At 49.8% G+C, this 17,843-nt stretch overlaps 1 protein-coding gene across 3 annotated transcripts; it reads left to right on the forward strand.

Moving 5' to 3' along the window:
- The first annotated feature begins 9,501 nt into the window (after positions 1–9,501).
- Positions 9,502–17,576, forward strand: Fcgrt (Fc gamma receptor and transporter). 3 transcript variants are annotated; one of them, XM_050121391.1, is made up of 7 exons: positions 9,502–9,665; positions 10,106–10,376; positions 10,826–11,092; positions 11,320–11,595; positions 15,987–16,262; positions 17,007–17,123; positions 17,272–17,576. In XM_050121391.1, the coding sequence occupies exons 2-7, from the start codon at positions 10,220–10,222 to the stop codon at positions 17,379–17,381; spliced, it is 1,203 nt and encodes a 400-aa protein (XP_049977348.1). In that variant the 5' UTR covers positions 9,502–9,665; positions 10,106–10,219; the 3' UTR covers positions 17,382–17,576. The 3 variants fall into 3 exon arrangements, with proteins under 3 accessions (XP_049977348.1, XP_049977350.1, XP_049977349.1); XM_050121392.1 differs by having other exon boundaries at positions 9,503–9,665; positions 10,296–10,376; XM_050121393.1 differs by lacking the exon at positions 17,007–17,123.
- Positions 17,577–17,843: the final 267 nt, after the last annotated feature.

Below are 17,843 nucleotides of genomic sequence, written 5' to 3' on the forward strand. Positions count from 1 at the left end.
AAATTCAAGCTGTTGTTGGTTTCTTTTATTCTGAGTAACACTCCATTGTGCTAATGTACCATATTTTTCTTATTCATTCTTCAATCGAGGGGCATTTAGGTTGTTTCCAGGTTCTGGTTATGACAAACAATGCTGCTATGAACATAGTTGAGCACATGTCCTTGTGGCATGACTGAGCATCCTTTGGATATATACCCAAAAGTGGTATTACTGGATCTTGAGGAAGGTTGTTTCCTAGTTTTCTGAGAAATCGCCACACTGACATCCAAAGGGGCTGTACCAGCTTGCATTCCCACCAGCAATGCAGAAGTGTTCCCTTTTCCCCACAACCTCTCCAGCATAAGTTGTCATCAGTGTTTTTGATCTTGGCCATTCTTACAGGTGTAAGATAGAATCTCAGAGTTGTTTTGATTTGCATTTCTCTGATGACTAAGGATGCTGAACATTTCCTTAAGTATCTTTCAGCCATTTTAGATTCCTCTGTTGAGAGTTCTCTGCTTAGGTCTGTACTCCATTTTTTTTTTATTGGATTATGTGGTCTTTTGGTGTCCAATTTCTTGAGTTCTTTGTATATTTTTGGAGATCAGACCTCTGTCTGATGTGGGGTTAGTGAAGATCTTTTCCCATTATGTAGGCTGTAGGCTGTCGTTTTGTCTTGTTGACCATGTCCTTTGCTTTACAGAAGCTTTTCAGTTTCAGGAGGTCCCATTTATTAATTGTTTCTCTCAGTGTCTGTGCTGCTGGGATTATGTTTAGGAAGTGGTTCCCTATGCCAATGCGTTCAAGTGTACTTCCCACTTTCTCTTCTATAAGGTTCAGTGTGGCTGGCTTTATGTTGAGGTCTTTGATCCATTTGGACTTGAGTTTTGTGCATGGTGATAGATATGGGTCTATTTTCATTTTTCTACATGTTGATATCCAGTTATGCCAGCACCACTTGTTAAATATGCTTTGTTTTTTTTCTATTTGATTTTTTTTTTGCTTCTTTATCAAAGATCAGGTATTTGAAGATATGTGGGTTGATATCTGGGTCTTCTGTTCGGTTCCATTGATCCTCCTGTCTGTTTTCAACACCAGGCTGTTTTCAGTACTGTAGCTCTGTAGTAGAGTTTGAAGTTGGATTTTGATGCCTCCAGAAGTTCTTTTATTGTACAGGATTGTTTTGGCTATCCTGGGTTTTTTGCTTTTCCATATGAAGTTGAGTGCCATTCTTTCGAGGTCTTTTAAGAATTTTGCCAAAAAAAAAAAAAAAAAAAAGAGAGCAGGCAGATCTCTGTGAGTTCGAGACCAGCCTGGTCTACAGAGCTAGTTCCAGGACAGGCTCCAAAGCCACAGAGAAACCCTGTCTCGAAAAACAAACAAACAAACAAACAAAAAGAATTTTGCTGGGCATTGCATTGAACCTGTAGATTGGTAGATTGTTTTTGGTAAGATTGCCATTTTTACTGAATGTTATGTGGCAAGAGGACATTTTTTGGATCCAGTCTATTTGGTGTTCTGTAAGCTTCTTGTATCTTCATAGACATATCTTTCTTTAGGTAGGGAAAGTTTTCTCTATGATTTTGTTAAATCTATTTTCTGTGCTTCTGAGCTGAACTTCTCCTTCTTCTGTACCTATTATTCTTAGGTTTGGCCTTTTCATGGTGTCACATATTTCCTGGATATTTTGGGTTAAGCTTTTGTTAGATTTAATGTTTTCTTTAACTGATGAGTCTATTTCCTCTATTCTATCTTCAGTGCTTGAGATTCTCTCTATCTCTTGTATTCTGCTGTTCATGCTTGTGTTTGTGGTTCCTGACCTTTTGCTCAAGATTTCTCTTTCTATAATTCCTTCGGCTTGTGTTTTCTTTATTGTTTCAGTTTTCAAGACCTGAATAGTTTCTTTTATATGTTTGATTTCTTTTTCTTGGTTTTCTTTAAGTGATTTGCTGATATGTTCCAATTTTTTGTTTGTCTTTTCCTCAATTTCTTTAAGGGAATTTCTCATTTCATCTTTAAGAATTTCTAACAATCTCCTGAAGTTATTTTTTAGTTAATCCATATTTGGTTGTTCAGGTCCTGTTGGTTTTACTGGTTTTGTGCTGCTCTTTGTGATATAGCGTGTGATCTGTGATCTTACCTTTTCTACTCATCTTTTTCTCTAATAGGTGTGGTTGGGGCTGTCTGAGATTCTGTTGAATAATCTTCTAGGTGTCAGTGAATCCAAAGCTCAGTTGGTTGTTCCTTGTGGTACAGTCAGTGTCACAGTTCTAGTTTCCCCATTGGTTACTCCTGTTTCTGGAGATAGCTCAGGGCTCCTGTGCTTTGCTCTGCTCCCTTGCGCAGTCTCAGGCCTACTTTGGCCTAGGCTGCTGGCTTTGATCTGTTTCTGTAAATCCTGGTCTGGATCCCCTCCTGCAGAAGTCCCTGGCTTGGAGTTGAACCTGTTCTGGTGGAGATCGCTGACTCTGGATCTGGTCCTATTGACTTTATCGTTTTTATAACCCAACCACAATTTCTCCTCCCTCCTCTCCTCATCATTTCTCCTGCCACACCTCCCATCTCCCTACCTCCGCCATCCACTCCTCCTCATCCCTTTCTATTCATAAAAGGGCAGGCCTCCCATGGATATCAGCCACCATGGTATAACAGATTGCAGTGAGACTAGGCACCTCCTCTTCTGTTGAGGCTAGATGAGGAGGAAAGGGCCCCAAAAGCAGGCAACACAGTCAGTCCCATGGAAGCTCCCTGGATAGAACCAAACACAATTGGGGAAAAAAAAAGTCAATGTAATGATTCCTAATGGTACTCTGCTATACTCATAGGTTGGTGCCTAGCCCAGCTGTCATCAGAGAGGCTTCACCCAGCAACTGATGGAAACAGATGCAGAGACCCACAGTCAAACATTAGGTCAAGCTCAAGGAATCCTGCTGAAGAAAGGGAGGAAGGATTGTAGGAGCCACAGGGGTCAAGGACATCACAAGAAAACCCACAGAAACAACCAACTTGGACTCCGAGAGGCTCACAGAGACTGAATAAGGTCCCGATGTCATATTATGTGTCTGAAGGTTGAATCAGAGGAGATAAACCTTGTTAGGTTCTGCTGAAGATGTACCTTCCACTGAAGAGGCATTTCTAGATGGTATGGGTTTTCCCTAACACCAGGGGTGAGACCCAGGCTCACAGCACTGACTTGACTGAGCTGGGCCTTAGACTGGGCATCCCCTGGGAATGACGGCCTCCAGCCTCACGGAAGAGAAGCTCGGCACCAAATGAACTCAGTGCCTCAGGCTGCAGTGATCTCGAAGCAAGATTGATGAACTAGAACTGGCCACCAACAGGTCACGCGGAGGAGCTGGGGAACCTGTGTGGGAGGAGCTGGCATGATGCCCATCAACTGCCTCCTCCCGCAGTGGAGGCCAAGAGGAAATGCTGTCCCAGAAAGAGAAAGGAGATGTAGGTGGTCAAGTGCTCAGGCAGCAGTGCCACAGAAGTTGGGCGTGGCGGTTATGGCATTAGTTCTCATCAGTTTGACAAAAGCTAGGGTCATCTGGGAAGATGGAACCTCAGCTGAGACAATGTCTCCATCTGATCTGCCTGTGGGGGCATCTTCTTGATTTTTTTTTTTTTTTTGATGTCAGAGGCCCAACCCTCTTGGGCAGTGCCATCCCTGGGCAGGGAGCAGCCTTCCTCTACGGTCTCTGCCTCCAGGTTTTCTGCTAGAGTTCTTGTCCGGACTTCCCATCATGAAAGAATGTGAAAGACGAAACAAAGCCTTTCCTCCCCAGGTTGCTTTTGGTTGTGGCTTTTACCACAGCAGCAGATGGCAGAGTGCCACTCACTCTAATACTGCACTTGGGCAAAGGCTCAGGGTGAACCTGGGCTACAGAGGAGCCTTTCTCAAAGCAAGAAGAAGTGAGAGGAGAGAAAAGACAGTTTCCTCTAGAGGAGCTGCCACGGTCAGTAACACCACACTGAGGGCAGGAAGAAAGTGTCCCCTTACCCTTGTGGCTACAATGAGCCATCACCAAAGTATCCCTCGGCCAGTGCCTGTCTGTGCAATTATAACCTATGGCTCTTTACAAAAGGCTGAAAGGAACCCCTCAGCTGCTTGCACCCTGTGAGGGGACAGCAGTCCAGGATAACAGCCTGCCAACCTCCGGTCTCTTTAGAGAGTGAATAAGAGCTCCCAACATTTCACTCAGTGACCTCAGGCACCCTAGGAAGAAGACAAAGGAAGAGAGGTCCCATTCAGGTCACAAAACACCATTCCAGGCACAGCACTGTCAGGCTGTGAGTTCACCAAGACAGCAGAAGGCTGTGGTAGTTTATTAGATACGCTGAGCTGAAGCCACAGTGGGAAGTTAAAGAGACCATGCCTTGTAGAGGTGATCTCAACTTTTAACACCCCCTCCCCAAAAAGATAGAAAAACCAAAAAAACTAGCTATGGAGCCTGTTCTGGAACTCACTCTGTAGACCAGGCTGACCTTGAACTCAGAGTGCCTCTGCCTCCCGAGCACTGGGATTAAAGGCGTGCGCCATCACCGCCCAGCCCCGAGTTTTGTGCTTTCTTTGCTGTAATAAGCACCATGACCAAAGCAGGTTGGGGAGGAAAGGGTTTATTATTTTATATATTTTATATATATATTAGCTTATACCTCCATAGACCTGTCCATCACCGAAGGAAGGCAGGGCAGGAACTCAGACAAGAACCTGAAACACAGAGGAGTGGGCTGCTTACAGACTCGTTTCCATGGCCACCAGTCTGCTTTCTTATATAGCCCGGGACGTCTCCTGCACTGGGCTTCAGTCAAGAAAACACCCACAGACATGCCATGTGAAGTTCCCCATAGTCTACAGACATGTCATATGAAGCCCCCCATAGTCGACTTTGCGTCTAGTTTATACAAATCAACCAGCACAGGTGGTAAAATGCTTGCCTGTTGAGGACTTGAGTTTACCTCTCAGAATCCAAGGTGGTGTGGGAAGGGAACCTAGGCATGAAGGTACATAAGTCTAATGCCAGCCCTGGAGCCAGGGACACAGGAGGACACCAGGGACTCACTGGCTGAAGAGCCTAAATAACTATAACAGGTTTTCTTTTGGTTTTGTTTTGTTTCATTTTTCAAGTCAGGGTTTCTCTGTAGCTTTGAAGCCTGTCCTAGAGCTAGCTCTTGTCAACCAGGTTGTCCTCGAACTCACAGAGATCTGCCTGTCTTTGCCTCCTGAGTGCTGGGATCAAAGGTGTGTGTGTGTGCCACCATGGCCTGGCTCTTGCTAGCTCTTATAACTTCACCTGTTTCTCTTCACCTACATTTTGCCCTGAGCTTTTTACCTCTCTTTCCTACTGTATGTCCTATTCCATGTCTGGCTGGTGGCTGTCTCCCTGGCTGGCTCGACCCAGGCATCTCCCTCTCTTTCTCATTCTCTTCTCTCTGGAGTCTAGATTCTTCCTCCTACCCTTTGTCTTGGCCTGCCAGCCCCACCTACCCCTCTACTGCCTAGTTATTGGCCATTCAGCTTTTCACCACACTGATCAGATGGCCTTAGGCAGGCAAAGCAACAAATCTTTGCAACATTAATTACACAAATGCAGCATAAACAACACAATTTTATGTAAATAGTCCACAACATAGACCAATGTAACATACCTTTACATAGTGGAAGTAATATTCCACAACACCTAACCAACTCTTTGAGGGCCTTGTCTCAAAGGAGGTAGACAGCTCTTCTGTGAAGGCCCTCTGCCTCCACATTCAGGTGCACACACATACACTCGCATGCTCACGAACACGCAGAGTGAAATTGTCTGCAGTAGAGCCAGCCCCACAAACAGACGGTAGCAGGCTGGTTAAGCCTCACTCTGCCCCTCCCCAGGGGCCACTTCAGCCTCGCTCTGGGCCCCTTCTGCCTTGAAGCCAAGGCAGGTTGGTTCTGGGGTAGAAATGGTTCAGCACAGCCAACTGCCTTAAAGGGCGCTCATGGTGTCTTTCTCTCTTTTGCATTTCATTTCCTTTTTATTGCTGGGTATGCATGTGTGAACACGGATCTGGAAGCTCTCACTATTTAGCTCGGGCTGGCCTCTCCTTCCCGAGTGCTGAGACTAAAGGTGTGACTAGTTGACTGGGCCACCCTTTTTTAAAAGAGTATTTTTAGTTTTTGTGTAGGAGAGATTTATCTGCATGTATGTATGTGTGTGTGTGTGTGTGTGTGCAGCGCATGCGTGTCTGGTGTCTACAGGGCCCAAAGGTGGCTTCAGACCCTCTGGAGCTGGAGTTACAGACTGGGCTTCATTATGAGGGATTCTGAGGGTCTGGTTTGTGATGAGATCCTTTCATCTCAGCACTTGGAAGGTAAAGGCGGTGATCCCTGAGAGTTCCAGGTCAGCCGGGGTACACAGTGATGGCCGCTGTCGTGTCTGTAATGCTAGCCCTGGGGTCAGAGACAAGCCGGTCCTTGGAGCTCAAACAATAAGGCAGGCAGCAACAGTGGAAGACTCCAGACTCCTCCTCTGAGCTCCACAGGGTGTGCAAACTATGCATGGACCAAACACCTCAAAAAAGTGAGGGATTAAAAACAGAAATGTTGCCAGACGGTGGTGGCACACACCTTTCATCCCAGCACTTGGAAGCAGAGGCAGGTGGATCTCTGTGAGCTTGAGGTCAACCTGGTCTACAAGAGAAACTAGAGGCCTACACAGAGAAACCCTGTCACAAAAACCAAACAAATAAAAAGTTCTTTTTTGTTTACTTGTTTGTTTGTTTTGAGGGAGGTGTGATTTCAAGACAGTATGTAGCCCTAGCTGTCCTGGAACTCACTCTGTAGACCAGGCTGGCTGAGAGATCCGCCTGCTTCTGCACCCCAGTGCTGGGATTAAAGGTGTGCACCACCACCACCCGGCTCCTCTTAGTGTTTTAACACCTGTATGGTTTTGGAGGCTTCTGAAAGTAAGTTTTTATGTTTTTGAAAAGACATCTCTTTCTCCTCTCTTTTTTAGTGAGTGAAATTACAGAGTGTTTCCTGGAGGGCATTGGACAGGACTGCAGCTGATGAGGTAAAAGTCATGACTGTAAGATTGCACAAGGGGGCAAAGACAGCTTTTCACTGTGAACAAAGGTTCTGGAAGTTTTGTGTTTCCATATGGGGAAACAGAAAGGCTGGGACTTGATGGTGGCCATTAGCATAGCTGATTGCTGTGTTCTGTTCTCTCTACACAGAAGGCCTTTGTCTCCAAAGCCGCGGCTGCACAGCAAATGCTAACTGTGCATAACTCTCAGCTGTCTGGAGAATGGAGACTCTGGGTGAGAGGCAGCTTTGGTTTCCCTGTCAGTTTTCTTCCTTCCTTCCTTTCTCCCTTTCCTCCCTCCTCCCCTCCCTTTCTTCGACAGGGTCCTTTGTAGCCAGCCTGGTTTCAAATTCACTATGTAGCTGAAAAGATGACTTTTAACTCCTGATCCTTTTGCCTTCAGAGGACTCAGACCACAAGCACGCTTCACCAGGCCTAGTTTATACCGTGCTGGACACTGGCTTCACCAGGCCTGGTTTATACCAATGCTGGACACAGGAAAACCCACCCCATGCCTCTTTCCTTTCCTTTTCTTTCTTTCCTTTTTCTTTATTTCTTTTCTTTTCTTTTTTTTTTCTTTTTGAGACAGGGTTTCTCTGTGCAACAGCCATAGCTGTCCTGGAACTTGCTCTGTAGACCAGGCTGGCCTCGAACTCACAGAGATCCCCCTGTCTCTACCTCCCATGTGCTGGGATTAAAGGCGTGCACCACCATCACCCAGCTTTTCAGGGCCTTTTACATGCTAGGTAAGAACTCCATTAAGTGAACCAAAGCCCCAGTCCTTATGTGGTTTTTGTTGTTGCTGTTGACTTTTTTTTATTATTATTATTATGTATACAATATTCTGTCTGTGTGTATGCCTGAAGGCCAGAAGAGGGCACCAGACCTCTTTACAGATGGTTGTGAGCCACCATGTGGTTGCTGGGAATTGAACTCCGGACCTTTGGAAGAGCAGGCAATGCTCTTAACCACTGAGCCATCTCTCCAGCTCCCTTGACCTTTTTTTTTTTTTTTTTTTTTTTTTTTAACAAGGTCTCAGCACCTAAGGCTTGGGACCTCCTATGTAGGCCAGGTTGGCCTGGAACTCAGAGATCTGCCTACCTCTGTCTCCTGTGTACTGGGACTAAAGGCGTGAGCCGCTATGCCTGTTTTTTTTTTTTTGTTTGTTTGTTTGTTTTTTAGTTACGTGTATTCTAAGGACTCCCTGTGTGTCTGTGCAGGTGAGTACAGTGCCCTCAGAGGCCAGAAGAGGGCGTCAGCTCTCCTGTAGCTGGCATACAGGTGGTTGTGAGCAACCATGTGGATGCTGGGAACTCTTTTGGAGGGAGGGGTTGAGACAGGGTTGCTCTGTGTAGCCTTGACAGTCCTGAAACTCTCTCCCCGGTAAACCAGGCTGGCCTTGAACTCACAGAGATCCTCCTGCTTCTGCCTCTCAAGTCCTGGGGTTAAAAGTGTGCGTGTGCCGCCACCACCATCGCCGAGCCGTCTCTCTAGGCCAGCTTTTTACATGACTGCAACTGCAGTCCCCACACTTGCAAGGCAAACACTGACTGACTGACTAGTTATCCTCCTAGCCCATGGGAGCCTGTAATCCCAGCACTTAAGAGCTGGAGGCAGGAGGATCAGGAGTTTACGGTCAGCCTGGGCTGTGTGAGTCCCTGTCTTGCCCCCACCCGCTCAAACACACAGAATACAAACCATTTGAAGAGGAGGTCGAGACAGCAGCCTGGTTGACTTTCTACTCTCCCTTAACACAACTTTCTTAGATCTATTTATTTTATTTTTGCCCGCAAGTATGCATGTGCCCCACTTTCCTGCCTGGTGTTCCGGGAGATAAGAAGTTGACCCATCAGCCAACCACTCATGGCTCACTCAGCCTCCCTCTGCACCTGTCTGTGGACTTGGTTAGCCCAGGTTGGCCTTGAACTCCTGGCCTCCTGAGTGCTGGGATTACAAACTCAGGCTACCGCCAATCCCCCTTCTACTTAACTGTCTGTTTGCCTGTCAGCCTGCGGACTAGTGTCCATATTTCTGTGTCCTGGCAAGATCGTGGGTGGGCAGCAGGGTGGGACAGGGCATGATAGAAGGTCCTGTGCACAGAGTCTGCAAGCGGGCCTGGGCTGCCTCAGGGGTTCACAGGAAAGTAATTCGAGCAGACTACAGCTGGAAGAGGGCTGTAGCCAAACCTGGGGCATTAGGCAACCACTCCGTGACTGAGCCACACCCCCAGCCTACAAATCCTGGGGCGTCTTAAAGCAACAGGCCTTGTACAGGCCTTTCCAAGCCTGTGAGTCCACGAGGAAAACCCTAAACATGGAAGCTGCTCAGGGAGGCAGGCTAAACTGGCTATTGCCCCAGAAGACTTCCAACCAAAATACCAGTAAAGTAGAAGGAGGTTCTAGAGAGGCTGGGCAGAGGCCCAGGGGCGTGCCTAGCAGCTAGGGGGTGGAGCTGGATGCCCTCAGAGTTCCACAGTTCTGTGTACTGACAGGATGTAAGAAAACCAGGGGCTCCAGGCAGAGGCTCCGCAAGCTGCAAGCAAAGAGGGAAGCAGGCTTCTGCAAGCCATACAGGCCCAGGCTGAGGGTCGGAGGAGGAGGCCGAGGCCTGGGTTCCTAGGTTTGAGGGGCCAGCATTCCAGGGTCTGAGGGAGGAGGCTGGGGCCTATACCTCTGGGTCTGAGGGAGGAGGCTGGGGCCTGGACTCCTGGGTCTGAGGGAGGAGGCTGGGGCCTGAACCCTGGGTCTGAGGGAGGAGGCTAGGGCCTGGAACCTGGGTCTGAGGGAGGAGGCTGGGGCCTGGACTCCTGAGGGATAGAGAAGGGGCTAGGGTCTGAGGGAGGAGAGCAGGAACTTGAGCACTTGAGCCTGAGGGAGGAAGGCTGGGCATAGATTTTTGGGTCTGAGGGAGGAATTCATGCAACTGGACCCCTGGGTCTATGGTATGGGGTGAGGTCTGAACCTCTGGGTATGAGGGAAGAGGATAGGGCCTAGAGCTTTAGATCTGAGGGCAGAGAAAAGGAAATAGCAGAAATCTGAGACAAATTTTGGTCTATCTAGTTCTGTAATTAATTAACTAAAGTGGATCAAATGAGGAGGTGAAAGTTCACACAAGAGCGGGCACTCCTGTCATCTTGGACTGGGTCCTCATCCCACCACCTAGCGTCCTGGTCTATGCAGAGTCTACAGGGACCTTGTGAAGAATCAGCAAGGCTGGGTCCAGAGGAGTCACGTGTCCCTCCCACTTCAGGTCGCCCAGTCAGGATGGGGATGCCCCAGCCCTGGGTCCTCAGCCTCTTGTTGGTCCTCCTGCCTCGGACCTGGGGTGCAGGTAAGAGGCCACCTGGATCTGGAGTAAGCACAGAGGTTGGGAGGAGAGCCAGAGAGTGGAAAAGAGACAACGAGCCAAGCCGGGAGGCGGTGGCGCGCGTCTTTAATCCTAGCACTCTGGAGGCAGAGGCAGGCGGATTTCTGTGAGTCTGAGTACAGCCAGGACTACACAGAGAAACCCTGTGTCGATGAACCAAAAAAGAGAGAGAGAATAAAACCGCTTTTCCTGTGGCCCTCCTGGAAACCTCACCGTGACATCTTTCCTCAGCTTTTGACTCAAATACTCATGACAGTAGTGGAGTATCTGTTCCTCCTTTTCTGGGTCTCTGTTTCTGTCCATCCGACTCTCTCCCTCCTGGGTCTGTTTTCCCCTCTCTCCACTCAGACCACTGTGCATCTCAGTGGGGTGTAGCCCATGCCTTACTACCTCCCCCTCTTTCCTCTGCACAGAGACCCGGCCCCCACTGCTGTACCACCTCACAGCTGTGTCCAACCCATCCAAGGGGGTTCCCTCCTTCTGGGCCACAGGCTGGCTGGGACCTCAGCAGTATCTGAGCTACAACAGCCTGCGGCAGGAGGCTGAGGCCTGTGGTGCCTGGATGTGGGAAAGCCAAATGTCCTGGTATTGGGAGAAGGAGACTGTGGATCTGAAAAGCAAAGAACAGCTCTTCCTGGATGCCATCAAAACCCTGACAACCAATGTCAATGTGCCTCAAGGTGGGGTGGCCTGGGACTGAGGAAGGAGGATGGGTTGAGGAAGGAGGCTGGAGCCCTAGGTCTGAAGGAGAGGGTGAGGTCTGAAGCCCTAGGAATAAGTGTGAGGGCTGGGTCTGAGCCTCTAGGTCTAAGGGAGGAGGCTGGGGCATGAGCCCTGAGTCTGAGGGAGGAGGCCACAGGAAGGCTGCCCTTGCCCTCAGCCTGCTCACCTGCGTCTTGGTGTCTAGGTAACTTCACACTGCAGGGCCTGCTGGGCTGTGAACTGGCCCCCAACAATTCCTCATTGCCCACGGCTGTGTTTGCCCTCAATGGTGAGGAGTTCATGGCGTTCGACCCAAGCGTCCGCAACTGGACTGGGGAGTGGCCTGAGACGGAGATCATCGGCAATCTGTGGCTGAAGCAGCCTGAGGTGGCCAAGATGGAGAGCGAGTTCCTGCTGACTTCCTGTCCTGAGCGGCTGCTAGGCCACCTGGAGAGGGGCCTTCAGTACCTGGAGTGGAAGGGTGAGCCATCTCCTGCCCGCACTCGGGGTCCTCCTGCTCAGTGCAGGAGCTGTTTAAGACTAGGACTCATGTAGCTCAGCCTAGCCACTATGTAGCATGATCCTCCTGCCTTCTTCCAAGTGCTGGTTGTCAGAAGTGTGCTGCCTCACCCAGCTAAGGTTTGTAGACCAGGCTGACCTTGAACTCACAGTGAACCGCCTGCCTCTGTCTCCTGAGTGCTGGGACTGAAGGGGTGTGCCACCATGCCCGGCTACTTTTCTTTTCTCTTCTCTTTTCTTTGTTGTTGTTGGTGCTGTGTTTAGAGACCAGGTAACCTCAAACTTTCCGTCCTTTTGGTCTCAGCCTTCCAAGTGCTAGGATTTTCTGTCTTTTTCTTCTTGTTAACTTCTGAGAGTTCCTTTATATATGATGGACCCAACCCATCACCAGATAAGTGTTTCAATGATTTATTTATTTAACTTTATGTTCATTGGTGTGAAGGTGTCAGATCTCGTGGAACTGCATTTTCAGACAGTTGTGAGCTGCCATGTGGGTGCTGGGAATCGAACCCAGGTCCTCTGGAAGAGCAGTCAGTGCTCTTAACTGCTGAGCCATCTCTCCAGCCCCTGGATAAGTGTTTCAAACACACACCCTCCACCGTTTTTCTTTTGTTCTTTTAAAGATATCTTCAGAAAGCAGAACATTTTCTTGTTTTGAAGGTTTATTTGTTTATGCGTATGAGTGCTGTCTTTGTGTCTGTCTGTATGCCCGCAGGCCAGAGGAGGGCATCAGATCCCTTACAGGTGGTTGTGAGATGCCATGTGGTTGCCAAGACTTGAACTCGGGACCTCTGGAAGAGCAGCCAGTGGGACCTTTTCATTCATCTCTTTTCTCTCTGGAGGGCTGTGCTTTTGTTTGTGTCTGGGAGGTCATTCCCAGCCCAGGGTGACTAGGTCTCTCTGTGTGTCTGGAGGGTTTTACAGCTTTTTAAGTCTATGTACATGTCGGCTCCCTCTTGCTTTCCTTTCTAACAAACTGAATGTGGAGAAGTTTTGTCATTTTCCACCGAGGTTTCATCCCATCTGGATTTGGGTGCGTGTATGCATGGGCATGGAGCTCAGAGCACAGCCATCTTGGTCTGAGGACATTCCACCTTTTTCTTAGGGCTGGACATGACTCGGTAATTAAGACCACATAGTGATCTTGCGGAGGACTGGAGTTCAGATCCCAGAACCCACATCAGGCAGCACATAGCCACCCACAACTCCAGTGCCGAGCCCCACGTCACTGTCCTGCATGGCCATCTGCCCTCGTGTGGACACATACATGTGTACATAATAAAAACAAAGCATAGACATCTTATTTTTCATACGGGTACTTGTGCGTCTGTGTGCATGAGTGCAGCCGCTCCTCAGGGCCAGAAGAGGCTCTATGTCCACGTAGCTGGACTTAGACATAGTTATGACATGCCCAGTGTGGGTGCTGGGAACCGAACTCAGGTCCTCTGGGAGAGCAGCAAGCACTCTGAACCCTGCAGCCAGCCTCAACCCCTTTTGGTTTTTATTCTACCTCTCACTTCGTTGACTCTTTGGGGATGGAAATCAGACCCTGTCTCTGTCCGGGCAAGAACTCTGCCACTGAGCCCTACCTGTCTTCCATCTTTTAGGGTTTGTTGTTGTGTTTTCTTGAGACAGGGTTTCTCTGTGTAGCCCTGGCTGTCTGGAACTCACTCTCTAAACCAGGCTGGTCTTGATCTCACAGAGTTCCACCTGCTTCTGCCTCCCGAGTGCTGGGATCAAAGGCGTGCGCCAACACTGCCCAGCCATCTTTTAGGTTTATAAAACATTCTTTGAACTTACATTCATTTATTTATTATTTTGTGTGTGCGTGTGGTGTGTGCACATGTTTGTGGTGTGTGCACATGTGTGTGGGGTGTGTACGTGTATGGGGTGTGTACCTGTGTGTGGGGTGTGCACATGTGTGTGGGGTGTGTACCTGTGTGTGGTGTGTACCTGTGTGTGGGGTGTGTGCACCTGTGTGTGGTGTGTGCACATGTGTGTGGGGTGTGTGCACCTGTGTGTGGTGTGTGCACATGTGTGTGGGGTGTGCACACGTGTGTGGGGTGTGCACACGTGTGTGGGGTGTGTGCACCTGTCCACATGCACAGAGGCCAGGACAGAAGTGTCCTCCTCGATCATGCTCTGTCTTATTCATTTGACATGGATTCTCTCACTGAACCTGGAGGTACACTGGCAACCAGCCAAGCCCCCAGGGGCTCTCTCTTCTCTGCCTCCCCCCAACCCCAGTGACAGGGTCGCAGTTGCAAAGTGCTAAGGATTGGAACTTGGGTCCTCTTGCTTGTGCAGTAAGCGCTCTTACCCGCTGAGCCATCTCCCCAGCTGGAGGAATTGTGGCTGGACCTGCGTCCCCTGTCCTCATTCGTCTGCTGCTGGGTGTTTAGGGTGTCTATGTTATATTGGCTGTTCTGGGGGGTACTGCAATGCAGATAGGAGCCAGTATTTCTATGGGACCTAGATTTCAGCTTTTGGATAAGTGCCCACAAGAGTGATGGCTGGGTTCATTTTAGAAAAAAAGGAATAATTATTTTTATTTTGTGTGTGTGTGTTTTGCCTCTGTGCATGTCTGTGCACCACGAGTGCTTACATAGGATAGAAGAGGGCATCAGATCTCCTGGACTTGGATAGAGATGGCTATGAGTTACCTACCATGAGGTGGTGCTGGGGATTGAACCCACGTCCTCTGGATGAGCAGCCACGACTTTTGCCTGCTGAGTCTTCTGTTCAGCCCCTGGGCTCATTTAGCCAGGAAACGCCCTGGTGGCTTAGTGTGGTGGTCCATGCATTCCAGAGGCAGGGCAGGGGGATTTCTGAGCCAGCCATGACCAAGAAGACAGGAATATAGTGTAGCCACCTTGTTCACATGGCCACTACAGTTGATCCTTTCTGTCTATATGGGGTTTGTTTCTCATAATAGCCTCTGTCACCAGGCTGTGTTCCCTTCCTTCCATACTTACCAGGCAGCGGGCTCCACCACAGAGCCGTCCTCAATGAGCAATTCTAGCTCTCCCACCCAGCACACCTCTTAAAATTTTACTTTAAAAGATTTTTTTTTTTTTGAGACAAGGTTTCTCTGTGTAGCCCTAGCTGTCTTTGAATTTTCTCTGTAGACCAGGCTGGCCTGGAATTCACAGAGATCCCCCTGCCTCTGCCTCCTAAGTGCTGGGATTAAAGGCGTGCGCCACCACTGCCCAGCCACCAGGCTAGTTTTGAACTTACTCCGTGGTTTAAGCCTTGAACCTGTGATCCCTCTGCCTCAGCCACCTGGCTGCCAGGCTCACAGGCTTCCCGGCTTAGTGTCTCTGGTGGTTAAAAGGCTTCCTTTTTCCTGTTAAGCAGAAGCCAAGGCTGGGCTGACTCTCAGTCAACCCTGGAAAACAGGAGGAACATGGGTGTCCCTCACTCAGCACCACCCACAGGAAGTCATCTTCCCTAGAAAACAATAGCAACCCGGCAGGACACAGAACTGCTGACCTAGGTCCGGTCTTCTGTGGCAGAGCTGATGGTGCCCCAGGTCTCACCAGCTGCCAGTGAGGCCCCTCTTTCAGGGAAGCTGCCTGGCTTCCTCTTCCTAAGAAACTGTCAGCTTATTTTCTGCTGAGTACCTGCAGCTGGGGACCCAAACAGACCCACCCCGGATGGAGGGAATCTGCCCATCTGCCCGGCAAGCCCTGCTGGGTTCTCAGATCCCCGTGGACTGTAGCTTTGTGTAGGGAGGTTTATTGCTAGGGGGGTTTATTACTGTTGATTCAGGGTCTTGTGTAACCCAGGCTGGCCTCAAACTTTTTTCCTTTTAAAGATTTATTTATGTATGTAAACATGCATGCCCGCAGAGGGCACCAGATCTCATTTAGATGGCCATCAGCCACCATGTGGTTGCTAGGAATTGAACTCAGAACCTCTGGAAGAGCAGCCAGTGCCCTTAACCACTGAGCCACCTCTCCAGCACTTGCCTCTCTAGAGCTGGACTTGCTATTCATGAGACCTGAATTCCCAGCACCCACATGGTAGCTCGCAGCAATCTGTAACTCCAGTTCTAGGGGATCTGATGTCTGTTTCTGGCCTCTGTGGGCACTGTGTGCATGTGGTACACAGACACACATGCCAAAAAAACACCCTTCCACAGAGAGTGGAAATAAAGGGGAAAGGCAGGAGCAGAGGAGGAGGACAGCTGCTCTGGAGCTCTGGCCTCCACCCCTGCATAGCCACATACACACCAGAGCAAGGGTGGGAGGGGAAGAAGGGGTGTCCTGGTGGGGTCAGAAGTGGGTATCCGTGCATGCCCTTGAGGGGTGACAGCCCAGCTGACTGCTGGCTCATCCCATCTCCCCACAGAGCCACCCTCCATGCGCCTGAAGGCCCGTCCTAGCGACTCCAACTCGGGCTCCTCCATACTGACCTGTGCTGCCTTCTCCTTCTACCCACCTGAGCTGAAGCTCCGATTCCTGAGGAGTGGGCTGGCTGCAGGCACTGGGAACAGCAGCATCGGCCCCAATGGTGACGGCTCCTTCCATGCCTGGTCATTGCTGGAGGTCAAAAGAGGAGATGAACATCATTACCAGTGTGAGGTGGAACACGAGGGGCTGCTGCAGCCTCTCACCGTGGACCTAGGTGAGGCTGTCCCTCCAGCCTTCGTGTCTGGCTTCTTCTGTCTCCTGACTCTGCATTAACCCCGTGGCTGGACCTCCCGAGTCTGACCATCTCCCGTCTTGCTGTTGCTGGGCTTCATGGCTTCTGACATCCACTTTTGCTGCTCAGCATCTTGCTGCAGCTGGCCCTCACCTCTTTAGTTCTGCTCTTTCCTCAGCTGGGCTCTACCCTAGCCCACTAGCAGTGTGGCTGTGTTCTCTCAGTACGGCTATTTTGTTCCTGGTTAGGCAGGTGGTGTCGGTGTACCACTCTGATCCTAGCGTATGCATGTACATTAATTTCCCTACATTTTATGTGGGAGGGTGCAGTAGAGGAGTTCCTGTGTCGTGGCACACTTGTGAGGTCAGAGGACAGCCTGTGGGAGTCAGTTCTCTCCTTCCGCCACGTCAGTCGCTGGAATCAAACTCAGTTACAGCGAAGGCAAATGTTTCTGCTCACTGAGCCATCTTGTCGGCCTGGATTTCCGTCAGCTCTCCTGGCATTGGATGTGGGTGCTGGGAACTGAACCCAGGTCCTCAGCGCTCTTAACAGCTGAGCCATCTCTCCAGCTCCACTGTGGCTGGTTCTTATATCCAGTGTGGGAACGTGGGGCCCAGGGACTTCCTCTGCACACCCCCACCCTCAGACATGCTGGCGAGAGGGGGGCCCTCTGTGGGACCCATCAGCTGCTTCTTTCCCCGTCTTCATAACATTTTCTGGGTGCAGGTTCACCAGTCAGATCTTCTGTGCCTGTGGTCGGAATCATTCTTGGTTTCTTGGTGGTCCTAGTGGCTGCTGCAGGGGGCGTGCTGGTGTGGAACAGGATGCGCAGTGGGCTGCCAGGTGCGCGGGAGGGAGGGGAGGGGGGTGACAGAGACCAGAGAGAAAGGCAGGAGGGAGAGATGGGACAGAGACCAGAGAGGGGCCCTCATGGTGTGGGGGGCAGGTGCGACTTTGGTTACAGATTCTGACCTCTGTTCTTCTCTCTTAGCCCCATGGCTTTCCCTCAACGGCGATGACTCGGGTGACCTGCTGCCCGGTGGCAACTTGCCCCCTGAGACTGACCCTCACGGTGCAAATGCCTTCCCAGCCACTTCCTGATGCCAACCAGGGCCGCCAATAACCATTGCAGCATTTGGTGCTGTGTGACCTCCTGAACTCTTGGCATCTCTGAGCCTCCTGAGGGAGCCCTGGGCCAGACGTCCTCCTTGTGGACCCGTCCTTTTGTGGCCTGCCTCAGTTTCCCCTCCTAATGTACATGGCTCTTTTTCATTTCCACATAAATTTGGGCCCAAATCTGTGTGTGCACCGTTATTCTTAAGTTTCAGGCCGTGGGGATAACAGAATGAATTTGGGAAAAATCAGACTCCTCCTGGTTGCCGTGGTAGAGCCTGTCCATTTTATACACTGAGTTGTGTGGTTTTAGAATGTATATGATACCTACACTGTCAAGCTTTCAAGGAATTCAGCTCTTTCTTTCTTTCTTTCTTTCTTTCTTTCTTTCTTTCTCTCTCTCTCTCTCTCTCTCTCTCTCTCTCTCTCTCTCTCTCTCTCTCTCTCTCT

The sequence above is a fragment of the Alexandromys fortis genome, unplaced genomic scaffold (genome assembly GCF_014885135.2).
Source record: "Alexandromys fortis isolate MF-2015 unplaced genomic scaffold, M_Fortis_MF-2015_v1.1 scaffold_161, whole genome shotgun sequence".
Lineage (NCBI taxonomy): Eukaryota > Metazoa > Chordata > Mammalia > Rodentia > Cricetidae > Alexandromys > Alexandromys fortis.

Excerpts from the sequence above, each read along its gene's own strand:
- Fcgrt (XM_050121391.1), top strand. The coding sequence starts at position 10,220 with ATGCAGAGTCTACAGGGACCTTGTGAAGAATCAGCAAGGCTGGGTCCA. Across the intron at positions 10,377-10,825 it reads GCCTCGGACCTGGGGTGCAG|AGACCCGGCCCCCACTGCTG; the intron begins GTAAGAGGCCAC and ends TCCTCTGCACAG. Across the intron at positions 17,124-17,271 it reads GATGCGCAGTGGGCTGCCAG|CCCCATGGCTTTCCCTCAAC; the intron begins GTGCGCGGGAGG and ends CTTCTCTCTTAG.